This window comes from Harpia harpyja, chromosome 14 (assembly GCF_026419915.1).
Source record: "Harpia harpyja isolate bHarHar1 chromosome 14, bHarHar1 primary haplotype, whole genome shotgun sequence".
In the NCBI taxonomy this organism is placed as follows: Eukaryota; Metazoa; Chordata; class Aves; order Accipitriformes; family Accipitridae; genus Harpia; species Harpia harpyja.
In genome coordinates, this window is record NC_068953.1 from 35,169,129 (window position 1) to 35,191,278 (window position 22,150).

The 22,150-nt window shown below is 42.6% G+C and overlaps 1 protein-coding gene across 17 annotated transcripts; it reads left to right on the forward strand.

Moving 5' to 3' along the window:
* Nucleotides 1-451: 451 nt before the first annotated feature.
* On the forward strand, nt 452-20,984 carry TPM1 (tropomyosin 1). Of its 17 annotated transcripts, none has more exons than XR_008238142.1 (10): nt 453-760; nt 1,712-1,837; nt 8,165-8,298; nt 9,558-9,675; nt 10,125-10,195; nt 10,439-10,514; nt 11,643-11,705; nt 11,965-12,034; nt 13,317-13,561; nt 14,890-15,099. XR_008238142.1 is itself a non-coding variant. In XM_052807134.1 (10 exons), exons 1-10 carry the CDS (start codon nt 647-649, stop codon nt 14,891-14,893), a joined length of 855 nt encoding a protein of 284 aa, XP_052663094.1. In that variant the 5' UTR covers nt 455-646; the 3' UTR covers nt 14,894-15,099. The 17 variants fall into 17 exon arrangements, 13 of the variants coding, with proteins under 13 accessions (XP_052663095.1, XP_052663098.1, XP_052663090.1 ...); XM_052807134.1 differs by lacking the exon at nt 10,439-10,514 and adding an exon at nt 11,004-11,079 and having other exon boundaries at nt 455-760; nt 13,317-13,395; XR_008238141.1 differs by lacking the exon at nt 10,439-10,514 and adding an exon at nt 11,004-11,079 and having other exon boundaries at nt 456-760.
* Nucleotides 20,985-22,150: the final 1,166 nt, after the last annotated feature.

Genomic DNA, 22,150 nt, shown 5'->3' on the forward strand with positions numbered 1-22,150 from the left:
AAACAGATTGATTTCTACGGGTGGGGACGGCTCCAGCACGGGGCTGGTGTCACCCAGACTCCCTGCGCGCCCCGAGCAGCCTGCGCGGCCGTCTCCTTCGCTCCCCGGGCTCCGGCTTGCTGCTGCTTTTTTTTTGCCTTTTTTTTTTTTTTTTTTCCTCCCAGGAGTAGCAGCGAAACGTCCCGTCCTGCCTATTTGGAAATGGGAACAAATTGCTCCCCCGCCTTACCTCGCCCATCGCATCCCATATATAGTCATATCTACGGTCAAATGGCAGGCAGCAGCGAATGGGAGCGCTGAGCCTCCGAAAAAAGCCGGGGGGGAGTGAGAGAGGGAAAGGGGTAGGGACGAACGGAGGAGGGAGGGAAAAAAAAAAAACCTTTCCAAAAAAGTATTGGATGTCTTGAGGAATGCAGTCAGCCCCCTGGGAAAGTACATATCTGTGAGGCGCTCCCTGCCCACCGCTTGCACTCTGCCGGCGCCCCGTCCCGCACGGATCAGCCCCGCCGCCCGGCAGCTCCGCACCGCTCCGCGCCGCTCCCTCGGGGGCCGCGGCTGGGTCTCCGACTCGGGGCTGTCCCGCAGCTTTTCAAGTTTTGCTTTCGGGTGCAATTCGCGCGGGGACGCGCCCTAGCCCACCGCCGCCATGGATGCCATCAAGAAGAAGATGCAGATGCTGAAGCTGGACAAGGAGAACGCCTTGGACAGAGCCGAGCAAGCCGAAGCGGACAAGAAGGCGGCGGAGGAGAGAAGCAAGCAGGTCTGCACCATGGGCCCGGGCGCGGCCAGCGCCAGGGCGCAAGTCTTTCCAGACGACTCCTTTCTCTCTCTTTTCTTCTTTTTTTTTTCCCCAATGTACCTTGTTGTATTCCCCCCTATTCACTCCCTGCAGAGCTGGTTGTACTTTTCCCAAGACGGAGCTTCCCCATGGCAGCCCCTGGCTGGAGGTTCCCTGGGGTCCGGCAGGAGGTCGTTCCGCCTGCCCCCAGCACCCTAGCTAGGGAGCGGGGCCCTGGGACAGCCGCATGGCCTCTGTGCCTTTGTCGTAGGGGCATGGCTGGGAGAGACTGCCTTGAGCACCTGGTTAGCAATGGACAGCCGTGCTGCAATTTGGCATAGGACACTTAAAGCTGTGTTCGCTGCCTCCAGCACCACCCAGCAGATTTGTCCGATTCCAGCTGCCCCCCCCCCCAGATGTGTATCCTATTTTCCTGGCCTTCTCCAACCCCCCTTCTTTACACCTGGGGCTTTATTCATTTGGGGGAGGGGGGCGCATTGGTGGCACATTTCTGGGAGATCCTGAAGGAGGAGGGAGGAAGGGAAGGGATTTAAAAATTCATTTCCCACTTTTCTAAGCCCAGGGAGAAACATATTTGTGCATTGTATTTCCTCTTGTGCACCTAGTTAGAGGATGACATTGTGCAATTGGAAAAGCAATTGCATGTGACGGAGGATGCAAGGGACCAAGTGCTGGAAGAGCTACACAAGTCTGAGGATAGTCTCCTCTCCGCAGAGGAGAATGCTGCCAAGGTATCGTGCCCTTGCCACAAGCAAAGAGAATCTAACTGTCTCTCCTTCTCTCTCTCTCTCTCTGTCCGTCTGTCCTTTTCTGTCTCTTCTGCACTCGCACTTCTCCGTTTGCACGATCACGTTGCCTGCTGCACCTTTTCCTGCCCGCCCTCCCCTCCACCACTTTCCACCCGTATCACAGCTGGAGGACGAGCTGGTGGCTCTACAAAAGAAGCTGAAGGGCACTGAGGATGAGCTGGACAAATACTCCGAGTCTCTTAAAGATGCACAGGAAAAGTTGGAACTGGCTGACAAAAAGGCCACAGATGTAAGTTATCCCCATCCCTTCCACCACCACGCCAGTACAGAAACCACACACTCCCTCTGCGCAGGACAGCCAGGACTCCTACCAAGCAGTGCTCCAAAGCTTTGCTGAGGGCAGAGTCCAGGCACCTCCTGGGCAGGGAGGTGGGAAACACAGCACTGCCTCCTTGCATGAGGTTTGCACAGTCAGAGGCATTTGATTGGGTTTCTGCTCACTCGACATGTGCTTTTCATGTGTATTTGCCATTCTAGACGTGAAAGTAAAGAAAGGGTGGATTGTCGGTTCAGGTGATGGGTAAAATGGCTCAGGCTGGAACAACACTATCTTGATAGTGAAACAGAAGCAGAGAGTTAATAGCAATTAGATCTAGGAGAGGGAGATCCAGAAGAGCAAGGGCTGCTAGTTCTGTCTTCAAGAGAGCTGTTCCTAGGCATGCGTGTGTTAGAACTGCTGCTAGATACTAGTTTGGCTCACTCACTGGTCCCTGAGATAAAAGATCCTCTCCTGTTTTTTTATTTCTGGAAATCACTGGAACTGTTTCACTTGTCAAAGAAAAGTCCGGTCTCATGTGAGAGAAAATCATCTGGAAGATGATACTTGCTAGGTTTGCAGTTCAGAGGACAGGGATCCTGGGAGCAAGCTGGGAGATATATATAGCTCAGCACTTTATATGGTAATAATGCAAGAGCTTGTGCCTCTCCCAGGCCCTCATCCCACCCACCTGTCTGCCCCTGACATGCATTTAATGTATTGCATGCATGGAACCATGTGAGTTTATTGTCTGCATTTAAGGTCCGGATCTCTATGGCTGCTGCTGTACAATCCAATTCTCTCTGAGTAAATCTCAGGTCTGAATTACAGGATTAGGTGAAACCACAGTATTTCCAAAGCAATGACCATCCTTTTCCTATAACTCAGTTTTAAAAATTAACCTCAAAGCCATAATAAAAAGAGGAGTTGCCACGGATGAAGCAAGCCAAGTATTTAGGGGAGGAAGAATACTTTTAGAAGGGGAAGTGTTACAAAACCAACTTTGCATGAAAGACAACATGCTTTTATCTTATTTTACTTCTAAAATGAACAAAGGATTAAAAAAGGTTTAACTTCAGTATGGCAATTAAGTTGTATAGCTTTGAAAGAACTCAAGAACTTAACAAACATAAGTGTCCATAGGAACGGGAGAGAGGGGTTCTGCGTATAATGCGGATCAGATGTCTGTCTTCTTCTGTGTATGGCTGCACAGATGAGAGGCAGCTTCCTAGCAGGACATTTATTTAACTTGTTCAAAGGAGCCACATATAGATCCAGGGGAGATATTCCTTATAAGGAAAAGTATGCAGACTATTTGGAAATAGCTCGCCTAGGATGAAGGCAGGAGAAATGCTACTAGATTCCCTTTTTGAAATGAAAGGTCTTCCTAACCAATCCCATTTTCCTTTGCTGGAAAACAGCATTTGAAAGCTAGTTGAGGGCAATTTTATTTGCAGTCATCCCTCAGGTGGAGGGTAGGCAAGTGGCTGGCTTGTTTTCATCAAGGTAAATGCTGTATTTAATGGCATGCATTGAATATGTCTGACATTTTAAGGACGTCTTTGTTTTTTGGCAGTGCAGAGTATCTTTGGGGCATTGCAGTTGACCCAGTATTTGCCCTACTAGTTTGGATAGTTCCAAGCCTTAGGAAGAAGGCACGGCCAGGGGAGGGCGTGCCGGCTCCCTGGGGCGGACTCGCCTTCCACGGGGGATGAGGAAACCTTAACTCGCCGGTATCACTCGCCTCGCAAAAACCGGGCACATCCCCTGAGCCACCTCACCTGGGAGGGGAGCAGCCGCAGCTCCCTCTCCCCTCCCCGTGTCTCAGGAGCTAGGCTAGGTGCAGCAGCGGGGGGCGGGGTGCTCGGTGTCGTTTTATTACGCTCATACCGGGGCGGTTTGGGGGGGGGGGGCCCGACCCCCGGCCCCGGGACGGTCCGCCGGAGCCTTGGGGCGCTGCGCCGCCAGGGGGCGCTGCCGCCCCAGCGCGCCCACCTGGAGACGGCCGCCGCGGCCCGGCCCGGCCCGGCCCGGCCCTGCCCTGCCCCGCCCGGCTGGCCCAGCCCCGCCGCGCCGCAGAGCCCGTTCCCGGCTGGGGCCTGCCTCTCCCTGGGGCCTGCCTCCGTGCCCGCCCCGGCGGTGCGCTGCGCCGCTCCCAGCTCGGTGCCGGCAGCCCCGCCCCGGTGCGCGGTGCGTTGCGGCGCGGGGGGACTTCCGGGGCTAGGGCGGGCTGGGCGGGCGAGAGGCGGCTATGGCGGCGATGAGCTCGCTGGAGGCTGTGCGGAGGAAGATCCGGAGCTTGCAGGAGCAGGCGGACGCCGCCGAGGAGCGGGCGGGTCGGCTGCAGCGGGAGGTGGACCAGGAGCGGGCCCTGCGGGAGGAGGTAGGGCCGCCGGCTCGGCTCTGCTCGGCTCGACTCGGGGCCGCGGCCCGGTGGGAGCGGGCGGGGGGCCGCCGGGGGGGGGCGGCTGACCCTCGCTGCTCCCCGGCCGGCGGGTCGGGCGGCTGCTTCCTTCGCCGCCGCCTCCCACAAAATGGTTACCTGCCGGCCGCTGCGGTGCCCCCCTCCCCGCGCTGCGGGCGGAGGCCGCTGCCCCCGGCGGGCAGGCCCGGGGCCGCAGGTGAAGAGTGGGTCACTGCGGTCTTCGGCCCGGAACGCTGTGCTCCCCGGCTTGGTAGCCTCAGTGGTGCGTGGGGCAGGTGAAGCTGCGGTGCCGAAGTAGAACCACGCTAGGTCTGCTGGCCAACACCAAAACGCGAAGCTGGAATGAGGTTACATTTAGGCGAGATGTTTGAGATTAGATGCTTTGTGTTGGGTTTTGAGCAAGCTTTTATGATTTTTTTTTTTTTTTTTTTGCAAGTGCCAGTTGTCTGCTTATCCAGTCCAAACGAGTTCAGTTCTGGGAAGTCAGCATGCTGACTGTTAAGAGGTTATGTACTTAGGACTGAACCTGAGGTGGCCACACCCGACTACTTACCTACAGTACCTGAAAACACCACAATGCTGTGATCATATGGCCCCTGTCCGTATATGTCTGTAGTACGTTTAGCTTGTCAAAACCCCTAGCTAAGATGGGAAAGGAACAGTAGGCATCGTTTTAGGCAGAGACTCACATAGCGGAGAGATGTAGTTATGGGTGGCAGTTACAGCAAAACACTGATAGGGCTGTTGTTTGCCTTGCCACTGACCTTGGGGAATTCTAGCAGCTGTAACTTAATGTTTCCTGCTATAAAACGCACAGTGTCCTTTGTGGTGGTTTTAGTGTCTTCAGTGGTGGCATACAAGTGACGCAAAAGAACAAATTTCTTATTTGTATAGTTTGTTACAATAGAAGAAATGGTGATTATTGGATTTCCTTATAATGTGGGACTTTCTGCACATTCTGGGCAGCAAGTTCAAAGGAAGAGCCTTCTGATTACTTGCAGGTTATCTTCCCAAGGAGCAATATATGGCTCCTTACGCTTGTGTAACTACTGTATTCTTGCAAATCACTTCACATACCCTTTTTTTTTCAGTGAGGGATCATGTCACAGTCATTAACTTGTTTCATAAGGGCTTCTGTCTTTAAAAAAACCTGTACTCTTCTAAGCTTTGTGGACTAATGGAGTAAAGGACACTAATTTTTCTACTTTCAGTAACATGTGTTGTTTTAAACAATATATTAAGGGATTCCCATTAAAATGGGGAGGTTTGCCGTTACGTTTTGTGGCAGAAGGAGTAGCGCTGGAAGAGCGATTACAGCTTGCTGGTAAAGTCTTCCCATTAGAGCTCGGCCACGTTGCTATAAGGCTTAGGATCCTACGGGTTAATGTTTGTCTCTTCCCTGGAGTTGGTTTATGTGGATGATGTGGAATTTGCAGAGTACATTTACATGGTATTTAAGTTTTTGGAGGGGTCAGTGCTGGGGTGAATAAAGGCAGAAAACTAAACTCACAGGCAAGTGTAGACCTGTCCCTGTTCTATAATGCTAGCTATGTATGGATATTTTTATTGCCACAGCTGTATTTCTGCATGCTTGAGAAGGGAGGCTTTAAGAATGTTGCAGCAAGCAAGCTGAGGTGTGAATCTGACCCTTCCCTTAGTGTAATACCTTACATGTATAGCATGTGACCAGCTAGGGTTGTTCTGGGGTTTGGGTTTTTTTTTTTTTTTCTTCCTGTGCAAGGTACAGATACGCAAACAATGAAAAAGCTAAAGTTGTGGTCAAAACATATCACAGGTTACAGCTTTTGATTGTTAAACCAGATCGTTAAAAGTTTCAAGATGGTGACTAGCAGCCATTGCTTTAAAAAAGAATCTCTTCTGTTTTCAGTGCATGCATCTCAAGGGGCTACTGGTAATCACATTTTCAGAATGCATTTTTCTTCCTTCTTCTGGAAAACAGAATCTCTCTTACAACAGTAATAATTAACACCCGATGGTAACTTATCCATGTCATCGCTCATTGTAAAAATATGTGGTGTATAAGTGCTATGGCAAAAACGCAGAAGGTTATGTTTGTTAGCTGTGGGAGTGCCCCTTAATGTCACTGGGGTTTTTTCCTTCCTTGCCATATAAGGAGAGAAGTCCTGCTCTGCAGAAGAATAACTTGGGCCATATAAGGCTGTTTGGTAAACCCTTATTAAGTTACTGGAGCAGGAAGTAAAAACTTGAACTTTAGTCACCCTGTGTTTTCTAAGCATATTGTATGCTCTTATCATGACGAGGAGTCTTGACGTGATAATAATTAACTTGTAACATTACAAATTTCCCAAGGGTAGCATTTGTGAAAGGTGGTTTTCTTTCTCAAATCAGAATGTTCAAATTCTTACTGTTTAAAGCCAGAAGTCTGAAAATACAAGTTTGGAGTACTGCTGCTTGATTACACAGCTAAAGATTTTATATTTGGGTTAATGTGGATGTCTAAAGATGAAGTCTCTTCTACTCCTGGTTCTACATGTTCACTGTCAATACTCGTTAATGTTCAAATACATATTTGCTTCCCTGTTTATGTGTTACTTCCAATCATTCTAGTGGGGCAATGTTACTGTTATGTCAAAGGTGGTTTCACTTGTCTGGTGTGTAAGTTATTCTTTCTTGTATTATGTACAACAAAATTTTAGCTGTGGTCAACTATACCCAGCTGCTTCTGGTTAGTAAAAGCAACAAATAGCAGTTCCTTAAATTTTTATTTAAAGACAAAGTACCAAACTGATACTTTTGGTATCTACTTTTGATAGAGGGTTGGTTCTCCCCCATCCCCTCCCCGCCCCACCCCAACATCATAGGAAATCCAGATGTGTACTTCCTCATATATAGTAAGATCATTTTCATTACTAATGAAGACTAACTGTTATTCTTGGAAGTAATTAACTTTTTAGAATAATGACCTTTTATATGTATTTTGAGCTTAATATCGTTTTGAAAGAAGTGAAGTTTAATAATGAGGTTACTATGAGAAGGCTGTTTTAGAACTTACTTGGCAACTTGGCAAGTGTAGGTTTGAGAATGTCAGAAGTAAAAGCTTGTAATGAAAAGAGGCAGATGAGTTGCTGCAAGTGTTATAGAGAAGATTAAGTGAACAGGTAATGCAAGAAAGGCAAATCTGGGGGAAGTTTGAGGATGGTAGTATGGGGAGGGGGGGGAGAAGTTTGAAGTGGTTGTTGCCTGTACCGGGGCCCTTCTGGGATGTAGCCTCTGCTGGTGCCTTCTTTGTCAGCTCTTGCATAGCTTGCCTGTAAACAAAACTTGTGAGTATTTGGGCATTTCTTAAATGTTCTCATGCTCTCTCTGTGTCAGCTGTCTCATCGCAAATGCTGATCTAGGTGTATTTTTGCATGTTTACACTGAACCCTTCTTATGGAACTTGAGGAAATTCTTACCAAAATATGGCAAAAGGTCATAAATAAGGAATTTGGGATAACATAGAAGAATGGGGTAATTAGTTTGTGTTGATTTGATTTAAAAAAAAACAAACGGGGGGAGGGGGAGAATATAATTGGTTAATGTGTGCAAATACAATAACAGAAAAATATTTGGGAAACGATGCATAATTCTTCCAGTGCAGTTCTTTCTAGTACAAATTGTACAGTCCTTAATGTGCTTCATTTAAAAGAAGCATTAATCACTTTTTCCTCTATTAAGCAATAACTTCACAATTCAATGAGGGCATGTACATCTCTGTGTATGGCCTTTTTAGTGGATGAAGTCAGAAATTACTAAAGTGCTGTTAAATGGCACTAGCAGGTATGTGGAATAATCTTTCACAAGAGGTGATGTGTGCCTTATTATGAATTAATTTCTGTTTTCCCTGTGCTTAGGCTGAGAGCGAAGTAGCTTCTCTGAACAGACGCATCCAGCTGGTTGAGGAAGAGTTGGATCGGGCTCAGGAGCGCTTGGCTACTGCCCTGCAGAAGCTGGAGGAGGCCGAGAAGGCTGCAGATGAGAGTGAAAGGTGGGTGGGGCCACTCTTGAATGGATTGTTACCCTTATGACGAAGATGATAATTGCCAGGGTGTGGGTTGGGGAAGTAAATTAAACCACTCCTATGTTTCTGAACATGTGTAATCCACTCTTCCTTTGCCTACATGGACTTGAGTTACATCTTGTCTGTAGGGATATCCAAAATGTGTAGGCTTGAATTCTCTTTCATGTCTCAATTGTAAAGATAGGATTTAAGTGGGGTAGGGCTTTTGGTGTATCATGCCACGTCCTGGAAAAACTGCTTGGCCCAGCCCATCCTTCTGTATTTGGAAGACAACTCTTTGAGGGTGATCTGTACTCTTGTGTTGTTGGGTGATTCTTGATTTCATTGTGGGTAGAAAAATCTCACCTGGAGAATAGCTAAAGTGCTGGAAGAGGCTTTGGTTCTTCTGTTGGTGAGGTTGGTACATGAAGGTGAGCAAAGGAGTGAGAGCATAATTCCTTCAGATTTAGGCTGTGATTTCCAGAAGTACTTAATATAAGTTAGGAACTCAAGATTTGTGGTTTTGGAAGATCATCTTTTTTACTTCTACAAATTGTATTTTATATCTGTGATAGTGCCTTTTATTGGGAAAGAATCCTATGTATTCTGCATATGCATTTCTACCTCACTAACAACGCAGCCTGTTGAAAAGAAGAGTGTCTGAGACTTTTGTGAAATAGTTAAGAGAATTAGGGTCAAGCATGCATGGAAGGGGCAATACACAATGTTTCCTGTTATGAAGGAGTTAAATTTTGCTTATGCAGAGCACGGAGAGCTTCAGTGCTCTAGGGCTCTGACGTGGCAAAACTCAGAGGAATCTGTCTGGCCCATAAACATAATGCCTGTCAGTCCTGCAGGCGTTGTAACATGCTGCTTCACAATAAGTGTAAAAGGACAGATGTCTTTAGCCATCTTATTAGGTCTTCAGAAGCAAGACCCTTTATTTACCTTTCTGTAAGATCGGTTTTCCTTCAATTTAAAATGAAAAGGAGTAGTAGAGCTGAACTGTGGTAAGAGCTAAACAAATTAAATTTTCTTTCTTCCTAAGACATGCTTCTTTCCTTTGAACTTCTGAACTTCTGAAGTGTGAATGCACAGGACTAGGTCTATGGTGTGAAGAATCAAGTATCTGATGTGCTTTGTTCACCTTAATACACCTGTCTGAAAGTCGCACTCCAGTAGTAGTGGAGCTGGAGATAAACTGGCAAGCCCTGAACCTTGCATTTCCTGTTTTTCACATCTTTCAGAGGAATGAAGGTCATTGAAAATAGAGCCCAAAAGGATGAAGAGAAGATGGAAATCCAAGAGATCCAGCTTAAAGAAGCTAAGCACATTGCTGAGGAGGCTGACCGCAAGTATGAAGAGGTCAGTTCTTGAGTGCAGGTCCTCTGTTTCTAAAGCCTTTTAGGCTGTGCCTGTAATTCTTGGTTTTTTTCCCTTTGTCTTTTAAGTTTAAAAGGTCACAAACACCACTCTTTGCAGCTGTGGAAGGAAAAGTGGGCACCCAGATACCTCAGGGAACAAGGTGGCAGGAGATCTGTGCTCAGATCTTTGCATGAAAATGGTTGAGAGTATTCCCTGGTCTCTTAAGGAGAAAAATATTTTTAAGTTGCTTTTTGGTGAATGAAAGAGAGGTCTTGAAAATGTCAGACAACAAAGACTCAAATGAATAATGAAGATGTCACATAATCAAAACTCGTGGGTTGACCAGAAAATGGGAAGAGGCCCAACTGCCTGCTTTGTAGGTTCTAGAAACAGTTAATGTGTGCTGCAGCAACATAATATCCCTGATTGTCATTTGCCTTTTCCTGTAGGTGGCTCGTAAGCTTGTGATCATTGAGAGTGACCTGGAGCGGGCTGAGGAACGTGCTGAACTATCAGAAAGGTAAGTGCCCCGAGATGTGTGTGAGGTGCTACAAGACAACTGTAACAGCATGAGACATTGGCACTACACTGTGTGTTCAGCTCAAAGCTATGTTTTCCTCATTTACTCTAACGGTTGAAATAAATGGTCAACACCAAAGTAAATGTGTTCATATGTGTGTGCGCGTGTGTTTTGTCACTGCATGCTGTACCTGCACACTGATTTTGTGAATGGCTTTTGTGCATTTCATGTGTTCACTAACAGCCAAGTCCGACAGCTGGAAGAACAGTTAAGAATAATGGATCAAACCTTGAAAGCATTAATGGCTGCAGAGGATAAGGTACTGATACTAATAACCAGTTTTTAGGTTTAACTGCAACCCAAGTCTTTCAGCTTCCATAGCCTGTTAGCTCACTCAGTAGTAACAAATTACGTCCTCACTACGCTCTCTACTCTCTTTGCACCTTGCTTTGGTGGTTTTCTTTGGTCTCTTTTTTGTTTATTCATTTTTACTTTTAAAACTGATCTCTTGTGCAGCCAAAAAGAAGCTGAACTGTCTCACGTGTAAAGGCTATGTAAATATTTCTGTGTAAGCCAAGGGCTGTAGATAACTTCTGTCTGGTTGTCATCGTAATGTACACTTGAAATGGAATTTGGCATCGTAAAGAGTTGCTTTCAATCTGTGATGGATTCAGCTGCTTTTGAGGCCGTTCTTTTGCTCTGTAATTGTTTTCATTTTTCTCTATCTTTTCCCCCTATTTTCTCCTGTTTCTTTTGCTTGACTGAATCTTCCATCCGCCCCTTTCCTGCCTTCCTTCCGAAATAACAGCAAATGTGCTGAGCTTGAAGAGGAGTTGAAAACTGTGACCAACAACCTGAAGTCGCTGGAGGCTCAGGCTGAGAAGGTAGGCTAGAGACTTATGTGAGAATGTGTCCCTTACGTTGTCACGTTGTCATCTGGATTGGCCTGTGGGGTTTTCTTTACATGCTGATCACTTTGCAGCATTTCAGCAAGGCCGTTGTCAGTAGAAGCATTTGGACTTACCACTCAATTCATATTTGGCTTTTATTGGAATCTAGCATTCCTTCTAGCTCCAAATAGGTCAGTATTATTTGACCACGTTCTGTTAAGTAGTCTGACAGAATTAAATATTATTTATAGAATGTCCCTCAAAATGGCACTTGTGTGCTAATATTAAGTTTCTTCAAATACCACTCCTCTTTAAAACTGTAGTACTAATTTCTACTCAAAGTTCCCACCATATAGCACTGGAATATAACTCAAGGGAAGTTTGAATCTTGTAATAAACTGTGTATTACCACAGTCTGGTAAGTGGAATTAATTTAGTTATACCCATGTTAATTTCTTGTATAGAGTTGATCTATTAGAAGAGAGTCTCGAATGTGGTATTTTTTCCTATATTTAGAATACCTGGTCTAATATCAGTGATCCTCTTTCTAATTACAGTACTCACAGAAGGAAGACAAATATGAAGAGGAGATTAAAGTCCTGACTGACAAACTGAAGGAGGTAAAATTAGAGCTGTTCTTTACAATGGATCTTCCAATGCAACTTTGATTCTTTTACTATAAACACTACTTTGATGCTTTAAGGATGAACGTGTCATTTTGGAGACAATTTAATGTTAAATGTCTCTCCTAAAAATTAATATTGCCTTATTATTTGCCTCCTGTCATTGTACTTTTTTCCTCATTTGAATTGTTGCTCCTCTATTCTTAAGTACTATGTGTGTGTTTCCTAAAGTAGTCTGGTTTTGTCTCGACTTCAGGCTGAGACCCGTGCTGAATTTGCTGAGAGGTCAGTAACCAAGCTGGAGAAGAGCATTGATGACCTAGAAGGTATGGGGTTTTATTTTTCTCACTTACTATAGAAATACAGATTCTTTATTCTCCTTTTTTTTTTTTTTTTTGAGTGCCCAATTCTACTCGCCTAACTTGTCCTGCTTATATAAATGGGTCTGCCTAAAGAGTACAATATGCAAAATGTTTTCCAGTTGAAATGTATTGATAACTTAAATGCTTCAGGTGAACAGTGTTTTGCTCTTGCCTGTTCCTTTTTCTCTCACGTTCTCAAGACTCCTTTCATTTTTTTTTTCTTTATACTCTTCTACTTGGAGGTATGTAAATGTATAGGGTAAATGATCAGATGATAAGATTATTATCTTACTAAAAAGCTGATGAAGAGCTGTGTTATGTTTATAATAATTAGGAATGTAGCAAGCTAACCTAATTTATTACTGCGATAAGTGTGGGTCAGGGCAGGCATTCTGTGACATAGACCAGTTGCTGTTTTTCAGTAAAGCTAATGGTTTGTATACATAATCAGGACAGCTTATTTAACTTCAGTGAGCTTCTTTCAAGGTTTTGATAAATCTTCTAGAACTGCAGTAGAGTAGTAGAATGTGCTTTCTCCCTCTGGAGAAAATAATTCAGTAGCGCTTTGTAATTAAAAGTTAGGTGGAGTTTACTATTTAGATGCATTACTCTAAGTTTAGGATTTTAAGAAGCTTAATTGCTTGGCATGGCAGTCTGACTTCTGCATAAAGGGTATGAAATATCTAGGAAGCTGCTGAAAATTTATGATCACTGACTCAGGAAGGAAGCAGAGAAGAAAGGTAAGTGTTTAGAAGGAACAAAAATTGCTGTAAGAAACTGAGTTTATGACATCACACAAACCAGAGTGGTTTTTAAAAAAAAAAAAAAAAAAGGTGATAGAAAATAAATGGTAGCATCTTCCTTGAGCCCCATTTTTGGATCTTTTCTCCTTAGCTCCTGTGTGCCCTCCTTATGTGCGTTAAAGCAAAAATCCAGGGCAATGAAACATGAATTTTGCTTCCCTGGTACACTTTCTTTCCTTTGTTTTCTCTATATCACAAGTTGCCCCATGGCAGTGTAGTTAGTGAACTTGTCACATAAAACTATTCGCTGTTCATTTTCTTTTTTATTCTTCTCTAATTTTGTAATTTTTGTTTTGTTTTGTCTGTCACAACACCTCTTTCTATGCGCTCTTCCTCTTTTCTATGGCTTCTGGATGGTATCCCATGCCACCACCTTCACCTTCCATCCTGTGACCACGCTCCATTTCCTTGCACACCTCTGCCTTCCCTTGGGGGAATGTTAGATGAGCTATATGCTCAGAAACTGAAGTACAAAGCCATCAGTGAGGAGCTGGACCACGCTCTCAATGATATGACTTCCATGTAAATGTCTTCCCAGCTTGTGCCTGCACCTGCTTCCCTGCCCTCATTGATTGCGCGGTTCCGGCCTTGTGAAATTATGCTCCCTCTGTAGCGGGAGACGCATTCCTTTAGCGAGACTAGGTGTACAAAATACCATGAACAATTTCTTTACCGTGGCAGAGTGTGGGTGAGTGTTGTGCCTAGCCTGGTAAATACTCATGGTGATTTTGTAAGCTGCTTAATAAGCTCGTGTTTACTGTTTCATTCTGCATCTGCAATCGTTGTGTCTTGTGGTTGCCGTTTGTTTGTAGTGCTGCATTTATCCTTTCAGTTCACCTCTGTTCAAGCATTGTCTGCCAGGCCCATCGTGTTCAGTTTACCGAAGAAAATTGCCTCGGTATGAGTTGCATTCAGAGTGTATTCTTCCGCTGTCACGGTTCTTCTCTGGCAGAGTTCCTACAAAAGTTTCAAAGAAATTTAGATTTAGCTGTATTCTCTATTAATGACAGTGGAAAGTGTCTATCTGAATTTCATTAACTACTCTGAAAATTTCAACTGTTACCACTAAATTACAATTGATTTAAAATACAATTGATTTAAATTGATTTAAAATACTTTGTCATTTAAACCCATAAAAGTGACAACTGTAGGTTGCTTCTGCATATTTTGTGGAGGGTAGTAGTAATTTAGTTTGCATATACCAAAAATGCAGTAATATCAACTTTAGTCATAAGAAGAAAAATAGTGTATTAGGCAGCAGGAAAGCAGGAGAGTGATCAATTGTAAGGTGTGAGTAGTGCCTGCAGTGTTTGATACAAACTGACTTCTTCCATCAACCTAAAACTCTGAACAGAGGTCAGCTATGCTAAATCCACCTTCCCATGCTCATGCCTTTCACTTGCATGAACCCAGTGCAGTTGACATGGGAAAGAGGAAGAGTTGTGGCTCTCAAGCGCTTGTGAGGTGCGATGTTTAGTCCCAGCATAACTTTTTGGAAGCTAGCATGCTTTCAGCAAGGTATAAGCTTTGCTCAGAGCTTGAGATGTATTTTGCGTGCACCCATATTTTACATGTTTTTTCTTTGCTTTTTTTTCATCCCTGTATCTGTTCATTACTTCCCTTCCTCTCTCTCCCAACTTTTTAGTAGGGGTCTAATGTTCTCTGCTTTGTATGCTTTTAATTTTTTTTTTTTAAATATCTGCCCGCCCACTCCCCCTTCCCCCCTGCTTTTGCTCAGTGGCTTATCAAGCAAATGGATTTCTTTTTTTCTCCTCTGTGTACAGAGATTACAGTATTTCTTCAATTTGGGATGTTTCTAAATGGAAAACAAACTTTCAAATGTACTCTACTGGTACATGAGGACATTACTGTAACAATGCAGTCCCAGCATGATGTGGTGTTTCTCTAGTAGTCATCTTGGCATGCTGGGCTCTGTTGCACTGTTGCTGCTTTTTTGGAAGTCTTTACGGCACCTTTTTTATTTCCTACCTTATCTCACTTTTTCTTTTCATGCAGATAATTTTCTTTGCTTCACTTCTCCAAAGACATCTTCATCAGGTTGGATAAAACATCTTTCCAAGCTTTGGATGTTTCATGGGTTCACTGTCCTGTCTTCTAGCTTAGTTGACTCTATTCCTCTAGCACCTGTCTCAGAACATGCTCTCTTTGTGCTCTGCTGTACAGAAACTCTACATCTCTCAATGTAAAATAAACATCCCAGCTGTATCCCTTTTGCTATTCCCTTGCCTTTTATTTATTTAAATAACTATTTCAGTTATTAATAAAAAATTGCTTTTTTTGCCATTAGGGGTTTAAATTTTTTTGGTGTTTCCTTTTTTTTTTTTCTGCAAACAGTTTTGCCTGAATGTTGACAATGCAAAGCCAGTGATAGCAGTATATGGGATGAGGATACTACTCTTGGTATTTTGAGGCCAAAACTGACCAGTTATGATCGTAGTCTTTCTCAAAATCTGATGCAGATAAAATGACAAATAGATGAAATGGAAATTTTTTCAGTTGTTGTTAGGCCAAAATCTGCAAGGACACTACTTCCTTGGAGTCACTTGGTCATAGGAGCATGGTTGAGAGAGCAGTTAAGTCCTTGACACCAGATTTGTCACTTCAAAGTCTGAAATTTTCTCCTAGCTTAATGCGGAAGACTTCCTGTCTTTTATATAAATGTGTGTGTGTGTTAACTTAAATATTTGAGACAGATTTAAAGGGACAATATCAAAACCTTTAAATTCTTTTTTTCACCCCAAATCAGTCCTTTAAATGTATTTCAAAAAAGTTTCCCCCTCTCTCATACATCGATTACTCAGCAAAGACATTGCTTGCTGACTTTTTTTTTTTTTTTTAAACACAATATACTGCTCGAGTGGTATGGTAGAATTGAAGTTCAGGAGGGAGATTTCCATAGCTTTCCACTCTCTTGCTTAGCTCAGACTTGTGAGTTTGAATTGCAGACTCATGAGAAATGTTTCAGAACTGGAGTAGGAAAACTCATGATTACACTACTAATGAAATGCTGCCAAGTAGAACATACAGATTTCAGGTTTGAAAGTGTAAACGTTGGCTTTCAGCTGATTTGGCAGTGCCTAATTCGGGATGAAGCATTAAATACTGACACCTTGCTTTTTTGTACTGTTATTTGCAACTGGAGAGTTTATTGCATTATTTTAACTTCACTTTCTTCACAATGAAGGAAGTTATTTTCCAGTTCATGTTAAAGTGAATCAGTTTAAACTGGATTGATTTCTGATTATGCCTGTCACTGTATGTATTGGTAAAGTTCCTAAGTCACTGCAGCTAAATAAACTCATCATAGCATAGCTGAGTTTTAGTTTTTAGCTTGTAGAAAAATGTAAATGTGGATTTCTTGTTCAACTTTAGGATTATTCAGCAGTGCAGTCTAGCCTAGATTTCCTCCTCTCCCCAAAACCTGTTTTCCAAATAAGGCTTGCAAATGGATGCATTATCTTCCCCCCGCCATCCTCAGATAACTTCTCATCCCAGTTTTTTAACCCATGTCACATGTCCTAATGTTACTGGCTATGGGGAGAAGTCCAAGTACAGGATGTCTATCAGCAGTCACAGGTAGTCCAGATAATAAAGTTCAATAACTTACTAATCAGCAATTGAGATACAATAAGTGGGTTTATACACTGTATATATTGCAACTGAGAAGTAAAATGTTTAGTGTGAAGGTTAACCAAATATAATGGGATGAGCATTTGTAAAATGACTGAAGCTAATGTGGTTAACTTCACAAATGCAAGAGTTATGGGGAATGTGGTCAGCTGTCACTTGTCAGCTGAGCCAGGGTAACTCTATGTTACAGCAACTCCAACCCCTTAATCTATTGTGTGTTTTGGTCTATTGTGGCAGCGGTGTTGTTTTTCCCCTCAATTCCTTGCAATACTGTTGTTTCTTAAGAGAAGTAAAAAAAGCAAAATCCAACGTAGGAACCTGGTAATTTTCAACACAGTAATTTTGAACATCAGTATTTAAATTTTCCCTTTTCCTTCAAACACACATAATCATCTCTCTGCACTGTAGGGTGATGAATTGCTGGACAGAGTACTGGAAATGGGCAATGCAATGCAGACACCCAGGTAGCTGCGTACAGAATTCCTAGCTGGCCCTGCTGCACTGATCTGCTGCACAGAGCTGTTGTCATTTCTCACTGCAGTGTGTTTCAGCAGTCTTGTCACCGTTGGACCTGACCTGTGCATTATTTTGTACATCCCACAAGGTCTGGCCATGTGTAGCTAGTCATGTACATGAGGCTTGTTGACAGGAGTGCAAGGCTGGCTCTGATGTCTCATTTGCCTAGGCTCTCTGCTGTGCTTGAGGCTGAGCCTCACTGGGTCTGCACCAGAGCTTGAACTCCCTGCTTGGCCTAAGGTGGCTGCCTACAGAGCCAGCCCTTGGCTCTTATCTCAGTGATAAATCGCAACCTAGACAGACTACCTGTGGGTAGTCAGGGGCTGACTGTACACTTGGTAAATGCTTTCCATGCTTTACCTGGGGGTTTTAGTCTCATTCTGGATGTTGAGAAGTACTGTAAATCTCTGCCTCAATTAAAGAGAGGAGTTTTTTGTGATGAAGGTAAGCATCAAGTTCTTAGTTCAAATAATGTTGTTATGTTTCAGTAACAACTAAATACGCTTTGCCAAACAAAGTGCAATTTTAGTTACTCCGAGGTTTCGATGTTTTTTTCCACGTATATGTGACATTATCCTGATAAGAGAGACAAGACCCTGTTGTTGCCAGTCCAGGATCAGAGCTCTGAAATGTGCCATGGTTTTACTGAGCTGGCTGTTAGAGTTTGGGCTGGGGAGGAAGCTGTGAGGCGTTGCTGCTCACCGCACAAGTATGTCCTACAGACCAGCTCACTGCACAGCTTTGCTATTGCTGTGTCCAGAGCCTGCAGGGGAGCAGGATTTCTGTGGAATCTGTTAGGAAGCTTGTGGAAAAGAATCAGAAAGAGTCATTTCCTGTAGGGGAATAATCTGGGATCAAGAGGTCAGGAGTGCAGTTTGAATCTACACTATTGGGAATAATGTGGACAATTTGAGAAAACAAGATGGTCAAAAACCGTCATGGAACGTTCTTTCGCTCTGCAGATCAACTCTCGCTAAATGCACTGCCACAACATAGCTGTGGCTGTTCTCTTTGACTGTGAACCGTCCTTTCTGTTTGCTGTATTTGAGCAACACAGGTTTTCATTCTTCCATTTCATGTTCACCGACTGTTTGGGTTTGTTTTCTTACAAAGTACAACTGGACAATTTAAAGGTATTGAAGTGTGTTGATACCAGTAACACAAGTGTGTTTCCCTACCAAAAATACCATTTCAGCTGTCAGATTCCCCAGGAAAGGAGTACGGGCTGAGTCAGACCTAGTGGTAGTTGGCTATCAGCATCTCTCCTGCTGTTACTTACCCTGGTTGTGACGCAGTTGCTTTCCCTCCACTGACAGATGAGGTTCCACCACATCTTAAATAGTTTACAAAGAAAAATGTCACTCAAATCTCCCACACACTGTACATAAAGATTAAAGCAGAACTTGGTTCTTTTAGGAATATAGCTGCAGTTCTTCCACTTCTGTTCTCACCTGTCTCACAGCTGATCCCCACAACAGGAGTCTTAGCCAGTTCTTTGTAGGTTATAATAGGTGTTTCTTGGAGTAGCTATTTAATTACTAGTGTTCCAGAAACAAAGGTAAAATGTTTCTCTATGTTACTGAACTGTCTGTGGTGTGACCAGTTTCTTTATTAACTCTTACTTAACTGTTTTCTCTGTCTAATCTGTCTTCATTCTGCCTCTTTTTTTTCCATTCTAACCTGCTTGCTGCCTGTACAGACCAACTCTACCAGCAACTTGAGCAAAACAGTCGCCTAACTAATGAACTAAAGCTGGCATTGAATGAGGATTAAACTTTAGTGTGACTATATTATTAACTTGTTTAAAAACTGCTTCTTCCAAATTTCATTAAGAGTGAATCAGTAAATGTAGAAATAAGCAAGAAACCTAGAAATAGTTTTTTTCAGGCTGTTGATTCTGTGGTAAATTAATGGACGAAGTTCTCAGTTTCTGTTGGAAAAAATATGAAAAAGCTTCTTCTGGATGAGGCTTTTCATTATTTATATGCATATCTGCTTTGGAGGAGCAGTAAGTTCTTTGGCTGTGCAATAGCTCCTTTCCACTTCAGTAAACAGCTACAGCATTTAGCTAACAGTATCCAGAAAGTAACAGCCTGCCTTGTAGAGAGACAGTTTACCTGACATCGTAATTGGCCCTGAGATTTTTACTGGAACATGGATGAGAGAAAAATGTTCACAGGGTTCATATTGCCATATTTCAAAACCTACATAAAGGATACTTATAGCCGTTTTGTTTTCTGGAGACTTTAATGCAATAATTTTGTGTTACTATGAATTGGGCTTGTATTTGACTTTAAAAAAAAAAAAAACAAAAAAAAAAAACAACAAAACACCCTAAGAATGAGATCTCCATCTGAAAATACCCCGTCAGTTTAAAGGTATGCTTGCATTAGTATGAAGTTACTATTACTGGATTCTGGTAGGATGCAGCTCTAGAACATTGTGCTCATTTATTGTATCAAATAAGTGTGTTAAATGACTGTCCTATAAAAGTGTGCATGCAATATAAAGCTACTAACTTCAGTTTTATTTATTTTCTAGAAGAAATAAATTTCTTAAAGGTCACTTCACTGAAGAAGAGATTAGTTTTAATTTCTTTGTTCTTTGCAAGTTCTGAATTACATGAAACTTGAAGTATGCAAGGAACTTAATTATTTTCTTTATCACCCTACTAAAAAAAAAAAAAGCACCATTCACTGTCCCACATTCCTATAAGCAAAGAGATTCCAGAACATGCAAGAATTGCATCTCTGTTGGCAGTGCATTCTCTTAACAAATGCAGCTGTAAACAGTTCTAAACTTGCATTACTTGCCATTTGTTTTATTGATTTGGAATTCTCTCTAGTTGTGTTGTCTGGGGATATGGTATTTATGAGCATGCACATTTCTTAACTTTCTAAACCCTTCAATAGAAGTGATGATTGCATGCCTTCATATTCTGAGAATCAGTGCCTCCAAAGAACTGCTATTCATGTTTTAATTTTCTAATTCCACAACAGAGAAAGTGGCGCATGCCAAAGAAGAAAACCTTAGTATGCATCAGATGCTGGATCAAACTTTACTGGAGTTAAACAACATGTGAAAACCTTCTTAGCAGCAACCACATTATTTGTTTTATTATTTTTACACCTGCTTGCCGTGAAACCCCATAAACATGTCTTTATTTTAGTTTCACCACAGTCACAAGAACATCTGCTAAATTATCAGGCAGGGGTCAGGGAAACACCAAAATGGGCAAGCCATATGCGGGTTAAGCTACATTACATTATGGTTTAAATGTGCCATTTCCCAATAAAAATGTTACCTACACTTTGTAGAGAGTTCAGCAATTCAGTATGCTTAGTCTTTTGAAGAATCCTAGCTGTGGCAGAAAGTGTCCCACCTCAAGTGCCAACTACAATTTTTAACAGCAAGCATGATTCATAGTCAGAAGAGATCAGGTGGAAATGGTGCTATTTTGAACAAAACATTCTACTGAAGTCTTTTGTTTGATATCAGACAAGTCAGAAGTTGTCCAGCACAGTAATTTATTTTTATCAGAATTTTATTGATCTGTGAGGATTTGGACTTTCTGTGCCTTCTAAGTCAATAAAATGAAGGTATGTAAGTAACAGAGAAAAGTGAAGGCTTCTGGAGGTTTTAAATTGTGTTCTTGCAACTCAATACAGAAGTGTAGGTCAGCATTTCACCTTGAGTATTCATTCGATTGTATTTTTCATGTTGAAATGAAAGATTCAATAAATTCAGGAGAAAACATAAATTTGGAAGAGATTGTTTTAAAATGTATTTTATTTGTGTGGATTTGGGGGAGGGGGAGGAATTTATAAACTAATATTCGCCTCACTTTTTTTCACACTTTCTTTGAGCAGTTTTAAAAGTATACCTGTATGTAAACATTGTATAATGATATGGAATAAAATGCACATTTTAGGACATTTTTTAAATTTTGCTCTCCTGTGATTTGTTTTTCATCACATTACCTTTCTGTGTATGGTTGTGTAAAATATGCATATGTACAGTGTCTCTCATTGGGATACACTGTTAACACATTGGCTTTCAGTCTCTTCTGTGCTGTTAGGCTAATGTATAAAAAGGCAGTGAAATGTAGTGGTTTGGACTGATGTGGATCTGCAGCTAAGAGGGGCCCTTTGAGGGTTATATTGCAGAAACCTGTCCCTGTCACTTGATTGTATTCCCAGATGGGTGCAGAATGTAACTATCCCCTAATGGATGATAGAGCTTCCCAAAATTATTCATTGTTGACCAAAACTGTTTTCAGTAAGATCATTGCAGAACTCACATAGACTTCTGTAGGAAGTGAGCCCTAAAGGCCATGCTCTTGGAAACGCTACCGTGTATTTGTATATCTTGCCTATTAATACGTGTTAATTTACTTCAGTACAGTGATAAACCTTCCAAAATGATGTGTCAAGTTCATGAGAGATCCTTTCACCCAGCTTTTCACTGGTGGTTGCTAATTTCTACATCCAGGTATCTTTCTTTGAATTATGAGGTCTGTCAAAGAGCAACTTCAGAACTTCAGAAATAATTCTTACTCCTCCTTTTTCTATAGTATATTGCTGGAAGTGGATGCTGTCCATCCTTCTAGGAGCAAGGAGCTCAGTAGGAGACAGGTATAGATAACCTTCCAGATCGTCAAAGAATCTCCATTAGTTGACCCTTAGCAAGCAACTGAAAACAAGTGACTTTCTCAGCAGCTGGTGTAGTGGTGAAAGGGTAAAGTAATACATAAAAATTTCAGATTAAATGGGAGTCATAGAGGGAAGATATACTGGTGTGAGTCTCTGGCTTTTGTTGATTGTGTTATAAAGGGGACAATTTAGTAACATTACAAGCTTTTGCATGATGCTGCCAAGTCATCCTGAATGGAAAGGATGAGATCCCTGGTTTCACATGTCCCTTTAAGTGTTTTTGGGAAGTAAAATATACGTTACAAGGCTCCTACAGTGCCTTAAGCTTGTACTGGAGGCCGACAGTCTAAAATTCCAAGTAACAGTTGTGCAGAGGTAAGTTATTCTCATCTTTTTCTCCTTGCTTATCACAAGGATGAAATGTCAGGTAATGGGGCTCTAGGAGTTCAAGCCTTCCT

What these genes read in the sequence shown, in the direction of transcription:
- TPM1 (XM_052807130.1), top strand. Translation starts at nt 647, where the DNA reads ATGGATGCCATCAAGAAGAAGATGCAGATGCTGAAGCTGGACAAGGAG. An exon ending in TAATGGCTGCAGAGGATAAG is followed by an intron (nt 10,515 to 11,642) that starts GTACTGATACTA and finishes TTCTAATTACAG; the next exon opens with TACTCACAGAAGGAAGACAA. An exon ending in GAGCATTGATGACCTAGAAG is followed by an intron (nt 12,035 to 14,889) that starts GTATGGGGTTTT and finishes CTTTTCATGCAG; the next exon opens with ATAATTTTCTTTGCTTCACT.